Raw genomic sequence first — 19513 nt, forward strand, 5'->3', positions numbered from 1 at the left:
GTACATATATAGAAAATAACTATAACGTCATTTTTTGTGATGTAATTATCCACAAAATTTGTTGTATATGAAAATTAAATATACAAATTAAATTGTTGTATATGACAAATAAATGAGGAATATTCTATTTGTATATTACATTTAAAAAGAGAACAAAAAAAAAACTAGAAAATGTTGTAAATTTGCTAAAAATAAATAAACTTAAAAACTAATTTAAAATTAAACCATTTTGGCCTATATATCTCTATAGTAATTCCTAGGATAAATCTTTTTACACACTTTAAATATATGCACATGTACGTGAGTTATATATAATATATTCATGCATTTTATGATAAGAATCATAAACCAAACGCACACAATTGTTAGACAAAAGAAATGATTTTCTTTTAATCTTTAATAGCATTTTTTCCCCGTGCGATGCACGGGATATTATTTCAAAAGTCAAAAAAATAATCAATTTAATACATAATAAGAAAATATTGTACACTAACATAGTAAAAATTAATAATGTAGTATTATTCTTATTTTATATAACATTGGTTTTTTTAAATCTTGCATATTAAGATTTATAATCCAAATATATAGATTAAGATTTAAAAAATCGTATTTCTACCTTTATCGCTTAAGATTGAGATATATTGATGAAAAATCGGAGATTGATAACTGTTAAAATTATAGTTAGAAATTAGTAGAGAAAAAATATTAAAAATAAATAATTACAGAAATAACATTAGGAATTTTTAGGTTACCCAATGTTTCTTCTTTTATATATAAGATTATTTTCTTATAAATTATAATTATAGTTATAATTTGATTCTACATGATCTGTTGCAGTTTTATTAAAAATACTTTTTCGACGCCTTCGAAGTTGGAAGAAGTCAGTGAGAAATTCGTAAACCAGTTCTTCACAAAATTCGACAAAAATAACGATTCGGGTGATTTGGAACTTCCGGACAGAAAAATATTTAAACTTAAAAATTCGAAACTATGAATATAAAGTGTTTTTTTTTTCTTTTATTTCTTGTCGAAAATTAAATTTTCTTTTCCTGTTTCCTGATTTTGTCCTACTATATATATAAAAGAAATATCTAAATTTTTTTTGGCCGAACCTCCGATAACTCACCCTGTAATAAATTCATGGACTCGTCTGTTGTTACTCGATCTTATTGTATTATATTGTTAGGATATATACTTCATTGTACTTAATCTTTAAAGTTATATTTGAAGTTTATCAATTATTATTATTATTATTATTATTATTATTATTATTATTATTATTATTATTATTATTATTATTATTATTATTATTATTATTATTATTATTATTATTATTATTATTATTATTATTTTGATAATGTTGTTATTATTATTATTTTTTTTGATAATGTTGGGGCAGATTTATTTTATTTTAATGCTTCTAATTCACTAATTGCATCAATTCCCTTAATAATATAATTTGTTAGTGTATGTTTTCACCCATAAACTAGATTTTGACTATGTACATTGAACAATAAAAAGAGTAATTTTTGTAATATTACAAGTATAAATTTCTATAATTAATATTAGATTTTAGTTTAACTTTAATTTTAAGATTAGTTAACTTTGGGTATGGTTGGGTTGAGACGAGTCTGGATTTTAGATATTTTTTTTAAGTCGAGTCTCAACTTTAGCAAAAAATCAATCCATAACTGACATGTTGTCATCTCTAATTATAACAGATGTAAATAATTGTTTAGTATTTTTGATATTATTTCATTCATTAATTATATAATTTTAAGATCATTGCTTTCAAAATAACATGAGAACAATATTCCCCCAAAAAAAAAAAAAAAAAAAAATTCCGGGGATCTGCCCCCGGACCCACTTATTATTTAAGGCACTGGCCTCTAAATACACTGGATCGGCCCTACTGCCAAGGCAGGCACCAAAGATCGCCCTGTGATTGCTGCAAACACGGGCCGGTGGACTTAACTTGCCAGATACAATTGAGCCCGCATCGGTTGACCATGATATCGTCTGTCCAAACCGTGTACTCGCCCGAACCGTACTGCGTGTCGATTTTGCAAGAGAATTTCGTGTCTCCAAGTATACTGTAATGAAAATGCCATGACAATGGCTGCAGGTACGCGAGCTGATGCGTGCCCAAATCATCGTCTTTTGAATAACAATGAACGGTGATCGGATCCGCGGGTATTACGCTAGCCACCGTTACGTGTACTTCGGGGGCTGCATCACATGTTGTGAGATAAATTAGTGATATAATTATTACGATTTTCGACAACAAATTCATTGTTTATTTTCTTTGTACCCCACAATTTTTTTAGGGTTTGTATATGATATATATTCAGTTTATATGGGGCTATATATATATATTGCATGTGTGTGTGTGTGTGTGTGTGTTTTCTTTTTCTTTTTTTCTTGGGAAATAATTAGTAAGGAGATATTAACTTTGAAGTGATTCAGGTAATAACTTATAATCTTACTTTGTTATTACCTATTGTGAGAAAGTGATTTTGAGTTATTGAAGTAATCTGGAATCGGATTACGAGCTCGAGGGGAAATAGTAATACTCGAATTATTTGTCGAATACATTTTTTTTTTAAATTCAGTTGCAATGTGAAAAAATATAAAGTTGATTTTGATTTCCGGAATTTGATTTCCAATTTTCCCAAAAAACAATTTGGAATTGCCAAAAAAAAATTAAATTTTCAGAATTCCAATTTTTTTCAAGAAATTGAATTTTTTTCCCTCCAAAATCTACATTTAGGAGATTAAAGTGATTCAGGTAATCTGATATCTAATTAGATTTTGTCATCACAGATTATGATTATGTGATTTTATGTTATTTAAATAATCTGTAATCGAATTATGAAAAGGAAAAATAAATTATTGCTATATGTAATTAGATTATTACGATGTAATATATCGAACATTTTAAGTTTGGGGTTCGAATTCCTTTGAATGTGTGTGTTTTAAGACCCTATTATAAAACTCGAAAAAAGAAAAAAAAAACGAAGTAAACTTGCGCCGAACACACATCTGATCTTTTTACTGCGTAAAACCATTTTTCGTTAATGATTAATGTCGTTTATTATAGGAGATGATTTCTTATTGCAATAATTGTTAAACATAGGGTGATTTGGTGCATGTTATATAAAAGGCTTTTACGAAAAATTAATTAATTTATTTAATACTATGAATTATCTTGAAAATTAAGTCGAACACATTTATTCAGTTACAAAATGTAAAAAAAAAAAGAAAAAAAAAGATCAATACTGCGTGGGTGAAATTAAAGTCGAAATTAATTTCCAAGTTTTGCCAATTTTCATTCCAAAATTTTCATTTTTTAGAACATTTTTTCTCATTCCGATTTCCATACTTTGAAATTAATTTCAAAGTTTCGGCCATTTTCAATTCAAATTTTTCTTTTTTTTGGAACAATTTTTTCCTCATTCCAATTTCCAAAATTTGGACTCTGAAATTTTCACTAATCTTTTTCTTTTTGGCATTGGAATTAGATGGTAAACATTGAATTTTCATAAATTTCAATTTATTTCATAACTAATAATTAATAATCAATTCCATCATTAACATCAAAGAAACACAACCATGTCGAAATTAATTTCGACGTTCCGGTAATTTTCAATTCAAAATTTTCATTTTCGGAACAATTTTTTTCTCATTCCGATTTCCAAAACTTCGGTTCTGAACTTTTCCATTAAACTTCTTTTTTTCTTTGGCATTGGAATTAGAAGGTAAACCTTGAATTTTCATCAACTCCAATTTATTTTATAACTAGTAATTAATAATCAATTCCATCATCAACATTAAATAAACACAACCATGTCGAACTTAATTTCGAAGTTCCGGCAATTTTCATTCCCTGAACAATTTTTTTCTCATTCCGATTTTCAAATTTCGACTCTGAATTTTTCCATTAATTTTTTTTTTTCTTTTTGGCATTGGAATTAGAAGGTAATCCTTGAATTTTCAAAAACTCCAATTCATTTCATAACGAGTAATTAATAATCAATTCCATCATCAACATTAAAGAAACACAATCATCATCATGCATGTAATAATAATAATAATAATAATAATAATAATAATAATAATAATAATAATAATAATAATAATAATAATAAAAGCTAAATAAATTAATTAGTGTTTTGCCAAGGCTGGCACACAAGAGTGTCTTTCCACTGCACACAGGGCCCACTGAGATGAACTTTCCATTGACAATTGTTGCCACATCTGTTATTCATTAAATAAATATTCCACACTTCATACACACCAGACCCATACTGTGTGGTGATGCTGCAGAGGAACTTTTTCTCCGTGAGGGCGTCACTGTCGAACGAAAACCAATAAAACCCGAAAAGCGTTAGCGTTGTGGTCCCCTCGTCGCCGTTTGACGAATAGCAATGGACCGTAATCGGATCTCCGGTTAGTTCATTAGTCACCGTCACATTCGTTAGAGAGTACGCATTCGCCGTCGTGAAAACCAGTGATAGAATTACGATCTTCGACAACCAATTCATCGTGTGTGTGTGTGTGTGTGTGTGTGTGTGTGTTTCAATATTAATTTTACAAACTTTGTTAAGTTTGTGGGTATGTTGTGTGTGATATGCAGTTTAAAACGATGTATAAATAGATGTTTGTGTCAATGGCGGAGTCAGGATTTTGTGGGCCCGACTAATTAAATAAGGGTTTATCGATAATATATATATTGAATTAATTTGGATACTGCATGCTGACTGATTCGTTATTTAGTTAATAGGATTTTCTGTTTTTTAAATTAGATCTTGTATTAAATATTCTGATATTATATGTAATTTTCCTATGAAAACTTTTATTTGACAAAATTAGTGTATAGCTTTAATAATAAAATGGTATTTTCCTTGATTAGTTAGTCACCTCAAAATTAATTTTGGAGAAGATGAATAGAGTTAATATGCTAGAGGTCCCTAGTTGGAAACATAATTAGATAGGGGATATAATCTTAATATTGTTTTTCTTAATTAAATTATTTTTACAAAAATAAATATGACCCACATTCTTTATATTTTTTTAATTCCAAATTTTGTCTCAACCTAGATCCATAAATTTTACACATTTCTCCCAGATCTATTTTTCTTCCCTCTTCTCTTTCTTGTTCTCCCTCTCTCTCTCTCTTGTTCTCCCTCTCTCTTTCTCTCGCTCTTCATCTCCATCACTTCTCACGCGATGGCTATGCACAAACTATGGCAGAGGCGGCGTTAGTAAGGGAATGGTTATGGTCCTTATGGATGCAGGAGGCGACGACGACTATGGTGGTGGATGTCAAATCTACGGCGGATGGTGACGGCTATGGCGGCTAGGTTTTAATTTGGTCGACGGTTATGGCGGCTAAGGTTTAATTTGGTCGATGGCTGAGGTTTAATTTGGTCAGAGCTACGGTGGTTGGCGGCTAGGGTTTAATTTGGTCGATGGCTAGGGTTTAACTAGGTCGGCGGCTAGGGTTTAATTTGGTTGATGGCTAGGGTTGAATTTGGCGGCGGCTAGGGTTGGTCGACGACTAGGTTTTTGCAGGTAGGGTTTGGCGGCGGCTGTAATTTGTTGGTTGCTATGATTTAATGGTGGCTGGAAGATGTTGAAAATTAGGGTTTGGCGCCGACTAGGAGTTGGTGAATCATGGAGTTCGGAATAGTACACCACAATATACTGTAGTATACCATAGCGTATTATAGCATACCATAGTATTTTTTAAAATCTGCTGTATTATTTGACAAAAACGAAACTACGGAGTACGACCGGAATTTTAAAAAAAAATAACAAAAATGCTAGATGCAAATTAAAAATGTTAAATAATGCCATAGTGCACCATAGTACATCGTTGAATATTTATAATATGATGTAATTTCGAATTTGTGAGTGGAGGGGTATTTTTGGAATGAATTTTGATAAAGGATGTGAAGCAAATTTCAATTAATCTTGTCATTTACTTCTAATAAGGTTTGTCACCAATGACTTATATTATTAATTTAATTTAATGAAATAATAACATTTAATTGTGAATTTTAACATTAAAGTTTGAATAAGTACGTAGCTTATTAACCGAATATTTTATTAGCCCGACTATTTAGTGAATAGGACCCGATATATGTAAATCTCTCTCAATTTTGGTAAAAAAAAAAAGAGATTATTAGCAATTAGTAGAATGTGATATTGCTTAATTATTCAAGTAATCTATTATTAGGTTGTTGCGGCAATCTGTAATTAAAATCTTGATCAATTAAGGTGTAAAGATATTTCAAAACATAAATATTAACATTTATCATACGCCTAAATTTGTCATTCAGAAAGTTATTAGTGTGCGGTCTTTTTTTTTTTTTTTTTTTTTTTTTGAGATAATATAAAAAACATAATAGTATTGATTTTATAGTTGTGATTTTCGGATTTTAAAACAAAAAAAAAAAGAAAATAATCAGAATGTTCGGAAATTAAAATTAGGCCGGCAATGGATATCTACTATGCATTCCAATTCCGATCCAAAAAAGTAATTAAAAAACCGGGAATCAAAACTTTGGAATTCGGAATGAAAAATATTGTTCTATAATGGATATATTCGGATCGAAATAGACAAAATCCGCAAAATTCCGTTCCAATTTCCACTCATATGATGCGAAGCAGCAAATTAGACTCATGTACATATAAATATATAATTATTTGAATTTCACATTCCAGAATAAAATTCTCCAAAAAAAAATAAAAAATACATTTTCAAAACCGAAAATTCTATCTAGTTTACGCAACTAAAAAGGTTAATTATTCAGCTTCAAGTGCAGCAATCTCGTACCTGATTTCTTCGAGGTATTCATTAATGGCAACGACAGCATCTTGTACCCCTTTAATGGCTTCTTTGAGAGCACTATCATATTGTGCATCGGCTTCCGCCTCTTCTGTTCCGGAAGCTTCCGTAATTTGCTGGATGTGCATGCACTCGTGCCCCGTTGATTGTCTTATTGTGCAATTCTCGTGGCTAACCAAACGTTCAGAAGGGCGACCCGATTTCTTCAGCACTTGAATTATGGCTGTCTGAAAACAAAATGCAGCACCGAATAATCATTAGTTCTTTTTTTTTTTTTTTAATATATATTAATGAATAAACATGATTAGTAACACGGAACTTCTAAATCGGAGATCATCTTTAAATATTACTACGCATTCGCTGAAAGATGTCTTTTTTTTCCCAATATAATTCTAATATCCTATTAAACTATACGCACGCGATCATTTAAAAAAATATATATATCTTGATTATCACTAACATGTTCTTCGATTACGAAGAAATGCCTCTACCCATTTAAAAAAAAAAAAGCTTCATTACCTTTTTGCATGCCTGAAAACAAACGATTCAACATATGAGTTTATTGCAATTATTACCCCTGTGTTATGTCGTATTGCTATAAAACTACCCCATATTTTTTTTTTGGCAAAAGTGCCCCTATGAATCTTTTTTTAGCAATTAGTACCCCCATTCAGGGGGGTGTGCGCTAAAAACAAAATTGAATCATGGGGGTGGTTTTTTAGAAATTCGATACAGCACAGGGGTACTAATTGCAATAAACCCGTCAACAAAATATTGATATGACAAAGCAAAATAATGAACTTAATAACCCTCATTTCATGCCATTAACAAATTGAACCTTCCTACAGAAAAAGCTCGACGAAAATCTTCAGTCAAGACTTGCAAGTCTTGCGAAATCGAAAATCATCAAGTACGAATGTGAATGCAATTTACCATTTTGCCCCACAATTAATCAAACTTTTCCAAGAAGGCGAGATAAAAGAATAAAAAGCCAAGAGCAAAACAAGAAGACGTACTAAATGCAATTTCTCCTTTTCTTGTGCTTGAACCGATTTGAGTAAGTTAGCTAGATCCTCCCTGCAACAATCGGGGCTGACGAATAAAGATTCCATTTCGAGGACCTACATCGGTTGAAACCAATATAGATACACAATGAGATACAACACCAGTTCAAAAAAAAAAAAAATACTCAAAGAACAAATGTAACCATTATAACTTTCGAGAATGTTGATAGTAATAAATATCTACTAACACTAACCTGTTTCGAACAATCGTTAAATTCGAGAGTTATCTCACTGCAAAGCTTCTGGTAGGCTAATTCACCTCCTAAAACCATATAATCTTCAAACCCCCTGTCGTGAATAAGAACACAAATGCGAGGCCAAGATCAAACGGGTGTACGAATACGTAGACGCGTAGATTTGTCAATATAATTTTGTTTCGGAAAATAAAAATAAGCATTTCACAGACACACACACACACACAGAGGGAGGGAGGGAGGGAGGGAGGGGGGGGGGGGGAGGGAGAGGGAGCGGGGGCGGGCGGGCGGGCGGGAGAGAGAGAGAGAGAGAGAGAGAGAGAGAGAGAGAGATGCTGCTATAACTACAGCCATGGTACAATTCGTACCTATTACAATCTGAATCAAATATCACTCAACAAATACCAAAAAAAAATCAAATAACACAACAAATACCAAATTTCACACACACAGTGATGAAAAGCACTAAGCGTACCGTTTGAGGCGGGCATAAGCGAGGGCTCGGCGCTGCTGAACGGAGAGGAATCGGCGGAGCAACGCCACCGTAGTTTTGGAGGACCTGTTGATTTCGGACTCTCTTTCATCTTCTTCAACTTGAATCTCACTCGCAGATTCTGAAATCGAGACCTTCTTCTCAAAATCCTCCATTAATCACCCTCCTTTAAGCTTTCAATCTTCTATGAATCTATTGAATTTTATTTGTAACCTTGGGCTGTGTTTGATTAGCATGAAAATGGAGGATCTGGCCAAGGGTTTCTTCGAAGAGAATTAAGGAAAAGTATCACAATTTATTTTTGGGTAAATATTACTTAAACCCCTATGGTTATAATATTTTGCAGATGACCCCCTGCACTCATAATATCAGCACCTAACCCCCTCGTGGTTGATGGGTAGCTTTCTATTAGTTTTTCGGCCAAACTTAACCGCTAGTATCAAATGTCAAAGTAATATTTTTGTAGATGACCCCCTTGTGCTTTCATTTTTGCAGATGACCCCTCTTGAAGTTTGACACTCGCGGTTAAATTTTGCAGAAAAACTAACGGAAGCTACCCCATAAACTACAAGGGATTATGTGCTGATATTACGATCGTCAGGGAATTCATCTGCAAAAGTTTGTAAGCACAGGGGGTTAAGTGCTATTTACCCTTTATTTTTTCCCTAAAAAATGTATTAATTGATATTTTGTTTACCAAGAGGTACAAAACTAACCTCAACCATTTTAACAGACAACCTTTCACCGTTGTTCGAATTTTAACTTTTAACTGACCGTTAACCGATCTTAATTTTATTGTATTCTCGATTTTTTTATTTTCTTTTACGGCCGAATATCTTAATGTCGAAACGACAGTAAGATTATGTATTCTTACAGCCTATTTTATATTCGTCCTAATGTCCCCATACGAGAACCATGATTGCATTCACTCGAGCATCAAAGCCGATGAAAATTTCTACAAATTGAATTTTTTTTTTTGTATTTTCTGAGATTTTATTTGGATCATAATCTTACTATTGGCAACAGTAAGACTACGTATTCTTACTCCCACCAGATGGGTTAACAAACACGAAAAACTTTTTCCGATCGAAGCATCAGATTCGGTTCCCTCCTCTCCAAGTTGATAGCTACGCACGATAGTGGATGCATTGATTCCGGTGACGAACACCAAATTTTTTTTTATTTTTTATTTTTTACTTTTTTTATTTAGACAAAAGAAGATATATTGAAGCAAGATTAGTCAGTTCATCGCCAATATGTTGATTACAAAGTAAGAATTATCACACAGTAATTTGGTCATATATTGATCATCAAAATCCAGACACTATAATAAATGACCAAATTGTCCTATTATTTTAGTTTTACAGGAGAAAATACCAGTTGCAATATACACAATTTGTGTCGGTGTGTGTGTTAAGTTGGGGTCGCGAGGGCAAAAACGTAATTTTCACTGCACCCCCGAATCTTGCCCTTACTATAGTACTTTCAGTCGTCTTGAACGAAGAAGCAAATCACCACTACTTTACCTGCAATGAAGTTTTGTTTGAAATGCAATTTTACTAGTTTGATTTTTTTTTTCTAATTTATATTTTTTTAAATATGTAACGAAGATGCATGTATTATTACCTCGACAAAACTGCGCTAGTCCATGTGCTATATCGACTGTGATCTTTCACACTGCAACAACAACATAAAAGAAGTTAATTTTTAATTAAAATCAACAGTATCGACTAAAAATACGAAATGTTCTCCACTTACAGGTACATATCTTTGGAATTAAGTTCGAGAAAGAAATTGATGTAAAAACGAAACCCATCGGGACTAACATCTCGACAAAGCAATCCTGCAAAAAACAAAAAAAAAAAAAACAAAAAATAGCAAGTCAATTAAGCTCGTATTTGAGCATGTGCAAAATTGTGACGGTAAATATCTTACCTTTTGTTTCGGCGGTAAGAAGATATTCCTTAGCCATAGCTGGGGCTACACCGAGAGTCATTGCAGCTTCGGTTGCACTAACCCCAGTTAGTAAAGCCTCGGGTTTCATTATCAAAGACTTGATTCTAGCAAATACCTACACGACAAAATCAAATAAAAGAAAATATAAATAGAAACGAAAAAGAATCGATCTTTTTAACACTGAAGCAACTGAAAAACTGTCTTCTGCCATTTCTTTACTCGTTAAATTATGGCTTATACCATCTTTCCACCGATTATAGCAAATTTTGTAACCTGCGTCCCGTTCTCATTTTTTCTTCAGATTTACATATATTTGATTTAATTTGAATTGATTAATAATCAAATAGATCGATTTTATTAAAGCTTGAATGTTCGGGGATAGTATTTGAGAAATAATAATCAACGATCGCCTGAATATCTTCATAGATTCCACAAAATACAGTAGAACCTCGATTAAATAATAGTTTCTCTCGGTCCCGACTCGGTGAAATCGTGTTAAATTATTAACTCGATAATTTACGAATTCGCGAAATTAATAGAATTTCTCTGGTCCCGACTGTATTAATTTATAGAGGTTTAACTGTAAACCGACACATGCATTATTCAACTAGTTACCTTCCTCTCAGCTACTTCCGTATTCGCTCGTACTTAAATATTGATTCGTTCTACAAGATTGAAAATTACCTCTTCATCACTGTGGGTTTTACTCTGGATAACCATGACTCCGCTATCGAATTTCCGAAGCATAACTGAACTGTAAGAGACACGAGAATTATACAAGTCATAAGTGTCTAAAACAATGTTTTCGAGATTTACTATCGCATATGCAGAAGAACAAGTTCAATACCGAAAGGTAGATTACATACACATCGAATTTCTCCCAGAGAGAACATGCTTGCAGTAAATCATCGGGCGAGATCAATTCTGCAAAAAAAATTGCAATTCTGGTTATAAATTCTGTAAAAGATAGTCGCAAGAATCAAAATATTATGATACGCTTAAGATATAGAATATGAGCAATCAATAGAGCAGAGATATATAAAAATAAAATAAAATTAAAGTATGAAGGAAGAAAAAGTGAACCTGTGCCGCGGGCTCGGTTGAAGAGACAATAAATATCGATCAAATTAATCATTCCACCAGCTCTCTCCAATGGGATCTTGACAAAATCTGCCAACTAACAACCAACGTAATGAAGCCAAAATAAGGAATTGATTTACTTTGACTGATACAATTTTAAACCATGCATACGGAAAAGTAACATCAAATAAAACAGCCTACAATTACAGAAATAATCGAAACAAATAACAAAAGCCACATAGACGTAATTGTTACTGAAATGAAGCTTCAACATGTCGACCAACAGGATAATAAATGCACTACGTAAATCGTAATGAAACAAAGAATTTCAACTTCTGTGCACCTTTCTTCAAACATGTGATCAAACATTTTCTCACCAATCTTTAATTTTTTCTTTTATGCTCGCCCAAGTTTATTCTATACAAAATCCCAATCTTATATTATTTTTCTTAATCACTAAAACATATTTGAAATACTGCAACGATCACGGTCAAAGCTAACTAATTGCCTCGGCACCAATTCTCTTTCAAAATTACTAGCAAAATATTAATATTAAAATATCGTTACCTTTATTAAAAAAAAAAAAAAAAAAAAAAAAAACTGAGCACAGAACTATATATAAAAAAAAGGGTAACTAATAAACATACCTGACGAGATAGCTGCTGATGGTACAAAGCACCAGCGGACTCCTTAGTTACAGGAGATACAATACCGACACTCAACAACCAATCTTGCATCTCTTCCTTAGTACCAAGCTCTTCATCATTCGCACCACTATTTTGATTACTCGATCCCGATAAAAGCTTTTGTCTCATCTTTTCAGCTAGCATCACCATCTCCTTTGCCTTGCTCTGTTTTTTTTGTAACACGAGAGAGGCGAACAATTTTTTATTTGCCAAACAAAAGGGTAAAATAATAAACACTCTCGGTTTTTGAAGAAAAGGGTCTTTCGTTATCTTTCAGTTTCAGTACCGTAAATGGCACTACAGATTAATTAACTAGTTTGTTTTATACACTACGAATCAAGACTCTACGAAACATTGGCCCTTCAAACTAAGGAATCGAGTAGCTACATATATGTTTTAACAGGCTTATAATTTCATCCCCGGTTAAAGATAATTTATTCGAACAACATAAAATGCTTAGATAATTCAGTAAATGAACCTCCGGTCTCGTTCGGTTGTAAAGATTCAAACTTATACAGCAAAAGTCGATGCCCACTATTAAACGCTATTATATAATAAAATTAGTCGGTACCGTACCCCATGCAATCGATTTTGAAAGGTAGTTACCAAAGAGATTAAAAGAAAATTTTATCGATTGAACTAGGGTTAGAAAATCGCATGTAATACCAGATTTTAACAGTTTTAATTCTAGAACTAATACAATCGAACATCCAACTAACGAACTAATCAGTTTACCGGCTTACTCAATAGATTAAACTCCAATCTAATCTAATCCAATCCATGTAACCAAACAAGGCCTAAATTAACAAATTCAGGTAATGGAGCATATAAAACTAGTATTATCGGACAATCGAATTCGATATATTAGCGTCGATTTTTCGATAACACACTTACAGACCATGAGAGCATTCAAATCCTGAAAAGCATCCTGCAAGCTCTTATCAGTACTCTCCCACATTTCCTGCTCCTTCCTCAGTATACCCGACACCCCCACCACCGGGGCCCGCACCGCCAACGGGGGACCCGAACCCGACCCACCACCGTCCCCCAAAGCCGAACCGGATCCGGATGCGGACCCGGTTGCCTCCCATGCCCTACCTCTCCAAGCTTCCCAGAATTTCCCAACAAACGAATCCGGGTCGGTTTTACCCCTCACTACCAGAGTGATCGTCACCGAATTCCGGCCGCCGTTCTCCATGATTCTTCCGTCCTGGGTGGCGGAAACCTGGAAGCGGATCCTGGGACTGTGGAACATGGATTTGATCGACTTTTTGTTGGAGATGATGTTTTGGATTGCTGAGAGAGGGATGAAGGAGGAAGGGTTCGTGCGGTTGTTGGTTTCCGGTGGGAGCCAGAAGAGGCGGTGGGTGGTGAGGATTAGGAGACCAGATTTGAGGTGGGGGAAGGTGGGGAGTTCTTCCGATAGGAGGTCGACGGCGGAGAGGAGGGAGCACTCCACCTCGCCGGGTTTTAGTATGGGACGGCCGCTCTCGGTTAGCTCCGCCGCCGGGAGGAAAGCTCCGGCCATGGTGGATTGCGAGTGGTAATTGTGAACGTTGCTGAAAAAGTAGAGAGAGAAATGAGAGAGAGGAAGCTTTTAGTTGTCAACGGAGGAATTGTAATTGGGAAAATTACAATTTTAGCCCCTTACGTTTGCACAAAGTTTACATTTGACCACCCATGTTCACAAAAAATACATTTAGTCTCTGATATTTCCAAAATTTAACACTTTTAGTCCTTCCCGTCAATTATTCTTAGTACTAACTGACGCACTAACAATAAAGTGAAAGAAATGACCACAAATGTTAAATTATTCAAACAAGAGGGATCAAATGTGATTTTCGTAAATTTGAAATACCAAATGTGAAATTGGTGCAAACTTGAGGGTGAAAACTTTAATTTTCCTATTTGTAATTACAATTATAAGTTTATAATTAGAGCTAAAATGAATGAAGGGGTCTAAGTAAAAGATAACGACTATGAAAGGGGGTAGTTTCGAATTATGTAAATTTACAAGGACCTTAATATAAAGAAACCATAAACATAAAACCTGAAAATTCTCTAAAACCCTACTACACGCAGTATACACACACAAAAAACCCAACAATGCGTCCTCGTCCTCATTTCAATCCTCATCAATACAACGGTAACAATCAACAGCTCCAAAACAATGGCGTCAATCTTCCACCACCACAACAGCAGGTATCTCTCTCTCTCTCTGATTCGATTCTGTGTGCGCGCGTGTTTGCGCGCGCGCGTCTGTGTGCGCGTTGCGTGTGTGTCTGTGTGTGTGTGTTTGCGTGTGTGTACGTATATTTGCAAGAATTTATTTTTGCTAGATTATTATATGAGTGTTCATGTGTTTTGGTAATAATCAATCAGGTTTTTGGGAACCAAGGTAATTTTGGCCCTAATCCAATGCAAATGCAGCCTCAATTTCAAATGGGAATGTTCAACAATCCTCAATTAGGAATGCCACCCTTTAACAACCCAAATGCCTATTTTCCCCAACCCCAGTTTTTCCCGTTTCCGCAAGGTCCAATGCAGAATCTGAATGCCAACAACTTAGCTCAGCTCTTGGTACAAAATGCAGTAAACCTACCTCAGTTCTTGCCGAATGGGCAAATGGGGGTGCCGAATTTAATGCAAAATGTGAACCAGCTTCTGCACATGCAAATGGCGAATTCTGGCCTTCAAAATCCGCGTCCTTTTGGCAATGGGCAATTGGGTATGGGTATGCCGAATGGCAACGTTTTAAATAATATGAACCAGAATGCTGCTGCGACTAATGTTTTGAATTCTCCTCAAGTACAACACAGTCAGAATGCCTTTTCTCCGGGTGCTGCAAACTCACAGGTTTAACTCTTAATTTGCCTTCGTTCGACCCGTTGTTTGTTATACGATTTTTGTATTCTACCGTGGCGATTTTTGTGCTTTTTATTTGTTATAGATTATTGGATGAACGCCCATCATGCTTAAGTGAAATTTATTGTTTCAAGATGATGCTTGTGTACAAACATGCAGGTTTAGCTTCCTGATTACTGAATTGAATAGAGTCAAGAATGGCGTTTTTAAATAAGTTATACTGCGTTGATAATGTCTTATATAGATGTAGCATAGAACTGTAATTTAGTAATTTAGTCATCGAAACTTGACTTGCTTATTGGCAAGAGCTGTCTTTAGAAATTGCCTATAGTAGTTATCTCACCTCTTCCATTTTAGTGATTAAAAGAGAAAATGTCCCTTACTTGACATCAAAACGTAATTTCACTGTTTTCTGAAGAAAAGTATGTTTTCTTTTTTGTTATGGAATTTTATTTGTTTTTTTAAAACCCCATTGGCCAAATCACAATATTGAGAGAGTTCACTTTTATTGCGCCTATTTATTTCTTTTGAATGAAATTAAATTGCATTATTTGTTACAGAACAATGCAGGATTTGTTAATGGAGTAAATGACAGAAATAATGGTTGGAAAAAATCTCATGACAAGAACCATAAACATGATGCTTCACAAAGAGGGTATGCTTGCTTTTACTGTTTCCTAGAGTAATTTTCTCTTTTGTACTGCTGCTAAATTTTTAATACTCGATGGTTTTGCTTTCACTGCTAAAAAAAATATCTGCAGATTTGGCAAGAAGCCGTTTCAAAATCGTCAAAATGCACAAGGAAACTTCAAGTTCAATGAAAATCGAGGAAAAGGTAGAACTTATCTCGACTGTGAATGGTTTGATACACACCTCGATAACATGATCTAAATAAGTATCAGCAAGGAAAATGTGGGACTTCTCTTACTTGTTACTGATTCAGTATGCATAACGTGATGGGTGAATTCTTTTGCTTCTGCCATTTTGCTAACTTTTTGCATGTTGTCTGATTAATAACAGTGGCCCAATCTCCCTATCAGAAAATGTTCCAAACTTTCATCTTTTTGTAAATTTATTTTGACAAGCCAAAATCATTTTTTTTGGCAACCTTTGACAAAATATCCCGTATAATTGTATTTGACAAACTTGTTTCAATTCCTCACTAGATAAAATTGATAAATCATTAATCATTTTGGCACCTAGTCGATGTAATTTGGGAGATAACTTTGCATTTCTTCTCCTAGCCATTTGCTGCTACTCACTGAAACCTTATCAGATTTGGATGTTTTATTTTTTGTTGATAACTAATATTTGGTGATGTGAGGACGGCAGACGGACACTCGTGTTTGTATGCTTGCTCATTTGTTAAATTGAGAATCTCGATGCAAGAATCCCTTAATTCTTATTTACTTCTCTCTCCTTGATCCGCTCCTGCAGTTCACCTTAATTCTGATTTGGTCTAACAATATAATATGTTCATGAGTGCTCTTTCATCATCATCCGACCAAGTACAATTCTCGTTATCGCATATTCAGACTTGCTTCAACCTTTCTGAATCTAGGTCCAATTTCTCCTTTAAGTGCAAAAGTACTGCAATAAATGCATCTTAAGTTCTTGTTTAAACAGATCCCTAATTGCTTACTTTCTAGGTTTGGGAACCATCAAGAATATTCCACTCTCGCAGTTGCTTCAAAGAAACTTTCTTCTTGATGTGGGTGTTGAAACTTTCTTCCCCCTCCATACCATTTTAAAAATATTCTTCAAGCTTATGGATTCTATCTTCCATGCATCTTCAATACTCTTCTGAGTAAATAAAATGCCAATGGGCCAAATGTAGGTAAAGAAAATGTATACACTTAACACCACCCTGAACTTGTGCAAACGAAAATTTTGGTTCTGTCTTTTGCTGTGTAAACCTTACAAAAATCTTTGATTTGATTGCATAGTATGTTCCGACTTTTGTAGCAAGAACTTGAATGCCCAATATCTTGAATGTGGATACGTTTCAGGCTTAAAACAACTCATATTTGCTAGGAACGTTTGCATCTATTGAAAATCTGTATCAGGAATTCTGGATTTACTTGGATCTTTATTCTGTGTTTACATAGGGAACCAAAATGCTGGAGGGAAGAACTTCAACTTTTCGAATTCAAATGAGCAAAATCACGGTGTGCAAAAGAGGTAATTCTGATGTATTTAATATTTTTGGATATTTTTAGACAGCCCACAACTATTACTTTTCCATCAGTTATTACATTTTAGGGTAACTATGAATATGATGAGAGTTGTAGAACAAGAGGGTAAATGTAAGAATATTGACAAATATAGTTGAAGGAGTGTCCTAAGAAATGCCTATTGTTGTCGAGCTGCCTATTCTCTTACTTATCTTGATGTCTTTTCTGTTCCCTGCCTTTTACTTGAAGTATCATTATCTCGAGATTATATTTTCTTTTTCTTTTTATATGTTCTTGGTTTAGACTGTGTATTCTGTAGTAGCATTGGGTCTTCTCATTTCAATTTGTCCTTGCCTCTCCAATGAAGGTCTATTGCGTTAAACTACACAGAACAAGAAATTCAACAGTGGCGTGAAGAACGCAAGAGAAATTTCCCATCAAATGCCAACATCGAGAAGGTCTGTCTACTGACTATGTGATGTTTGAATTTAATCTATACGAGAAATATGTCAATAATAGACTTTATTTACTGCAGAAGTTGAAAGTGAGTCCAACAAAGCCAGAGGTCACAGAGGAAGTGGCAAAGATACGACGACAGGTATTCTGTAATTTCAGTTACTAAACAAACCATTGATTGAAGTGTCATATTTTCTTATAATGTAGTTTTATTTTCTCCTATATGCATGGAACGGTATAAAAAATATCCCTGATTTTTACGATTCATTACCAATTTTCTGAATGACGACAACTCTGATTTAAATTGGAAAATTGGGATCTTTAGCTACTTATCTATATTCTACCTGTTGGTCACACCACAATTCAATTGATCGTCATTACACATCTTCATGCCCTGAACTGAAGACAAGATTAACTTAATACTTTTTTGCAATATGTATCTTATGTGCATGTTGAGTGTTCTGAATTTCATTCGTAGAATTGTTCACACTCCATGACATTTTTATCCCATTCGTGATTGGTTGTTATAGTAACAGACTGTTCGTAGTTTTTTCCGTCACTTTTTCGTGCATATGCAAATTAGATAATAAATAGTGATGATATATTTGTTATTTGTCACAGCAACTTAAAGAGATATTGGCGAAACAAGCTGAATTAGGCTGCGAAGTCGCCGAAATACCGTCTTGTTACTTATCAGATTCTGAGCTACAGACAGATGGCAGACAGCAAAATAATAAGCCGTTTGATAAGAGGGATCGATTTCATAACAAGTTTGATAAGAGGGGAAAATTCGACCAAAATAACCGGTTCTCCAAGAGACAAAGATACGAAAACGGCGATTCAACAAATTTGCCGAACCAAAACGACCAATTCAGTAACAATCAGAGATGGGCTAATGGCCCCACAAATAACCCGCGTCGAGAAAATAAGGTGGAGCAATCTCTATTGAAGAAACTGTTGAGTTCCGATATCAAGAAAGACAAGAAACATCTGCTGCAGGTTTTCAGGTTTATGGTAATGAATTCGTTCTTCGAAAACAACTTGTCTGAAACCCCCCTGAAATTTCCGGAAGTCGTTGTCAGAGAATCGTGCGATGGAAGTGCGATTGTAGAAGAGAAATCTCAAGCGGTCAAAGGTGATATTGTTGGCAGTGTTGACTTTGATGACATCAGCACCGGTGAAGCTGCTAGTACTAGCGGGGCATATGCCGGTTTTGCTGGAGATCGTAAGGGAAGCCCTCGAGAAATCGGTGAAATCTCCGACTGATGATTTTGTTTCTGTATACGTTGTCGATTTTTTGTTTGTGTATATATGACTGTACACTTACGATAACGGAGAACTGTTTGTTGTATGATTTTTCATTTCCATGAATCAGAAATTTTAGTGTGTGTTTGTGTAGCAGGGCTGATTCAAGGTATTAGTAGCCCTGTGCGACGAGTTCGACAAAGAAAGTGTTGACAAGAGCATCAAATCGTTTGGTGTGCACAAATTCTATAAACTTATCGGCGAAATCATTTTTCGATACATTTCGTATTAGCTTCACAATCAACACTCGGTCGGAAGGCGGCAAACTGAGTCATTCAAACCAATCAAATGACACTTTTCTCCAAAGGAGAAATCGTCCAATTCATTGCCGATTCTTCCTAATCATCGTGTGCTTTCTTCTTCTTCTCCCTACACTTTCTAACCGCT

At 34.3% G+C, this 19513-nt stretch overlaps 3 protein-coding genes across 4 annotated transcripts; 1 reads left to right on the top strand and 2 right to left on the bottom strand.

Annotated features, from left to right (window-relative positions):
• Positions 1 to 6662: 6662 nt before the first annotated feature.
• Positions 6663 to 8911, bottom strand: LOC105951707 (DNA repair REX1-B protein). The gene is made up of 4 exons (XM_088813025.1): positions 8587 to 8911; positions 8112 to 8205; positions 7870 to 7974; positions 6663 to 7080 (listed from the first exon to the last, which is right to left on the bottom strand). Exons 1-4 carry the CDS (start codon positions 8757 to 8759, stop codon positions 6811 to 6813), a joined length of 642 nt encoding a protein of 213 aa, XP_088669151.1. The 5' UTR covers positions 8760 to 8911; the 3' UTR covers positions 6663 to 6810.
• A 970-nt stretch (positions 8912 to 9881) lies between these two features.
• LOC105951758 (EAP30/Vps36 family protein) lies at positions 9882 to 14008 on the bottom strand. 2 transcript variants are annotated; one of them, XM_012975207.2, is made up of 9 exons: positions 13225 to 14008; positions 12288 to 12491; positions 11644 to 11737; positions 11427 to 11484; positions 11245 to 11314; positions 10540 to 10675; positions 10363 to 10447; positions 10231 to 10281; positions 9882 to 10130 (listed from the first exon to the last, which is right to left on the bottom strand). In XM_012975207.2, the coding sequence occupies exons 1-9, from the start codon at positions 13852 to 13854 to the stop codon at positions 10127 to 10129; spliced, it is 1332 nt and encodes a 443-aa protein (XP_012830661.1). In that variant the 5' UTR covers positions 13855 to 14008; the 3' UTR covers positions 9882 to 10126. The 2 variants fall into 2 exon arrangements, with proteins under 2 accessions (XP_012830661.1, XP_088669150.1); XM_088813024.1 differs by lacking the exon at positions 9882 to 10130 and having other exon boundaries at positions 10227 to 10281; positions 13225 to 13926.
• A 379-nt stretch (positions 14009 to 14387) lies between these two features.
• Positions 14388 to 19222, top strand: NUFIP (GATA zinc finger protein). The gene is made up of 8 exons (XM_088813023.1): positions 14388 to 14528; positions 14709 to 15182; positions 15752 to 15846; positions 15953 to 16026; positions 17300 to 17372; positions 17733 to 17823; positions 17901 to 17963; positions 18443 to 19222. The coding sequence occupies exons 1-8, from the start codon at positions 14433 to 14435 to the stop codon at positions 19085 to 19087; spliced, it is 1611 nt and encodes a 536-aa protein (XP_088669149.1). The 5' UTR covers positions 14388 to 14432; the 3' UTR covers positions 19088 to 19222.
• Positions 19223 to 19513: the final 291 nt, after the last annotated feature.

Source organism: Erythranthe guttata, chromosome 14, assembly GCF_056151865.1.
Source record: "Erythranthe guttata isolate IM_541 chromosome 14, IM_541, whole genome shotgun sequence".
NCBI lineage: Eukaryota > Viridiplantae > Streptophyta > Magnoliopsida > Lamiales > Phrymaceae > Erythranthe > Erythranthe guttata.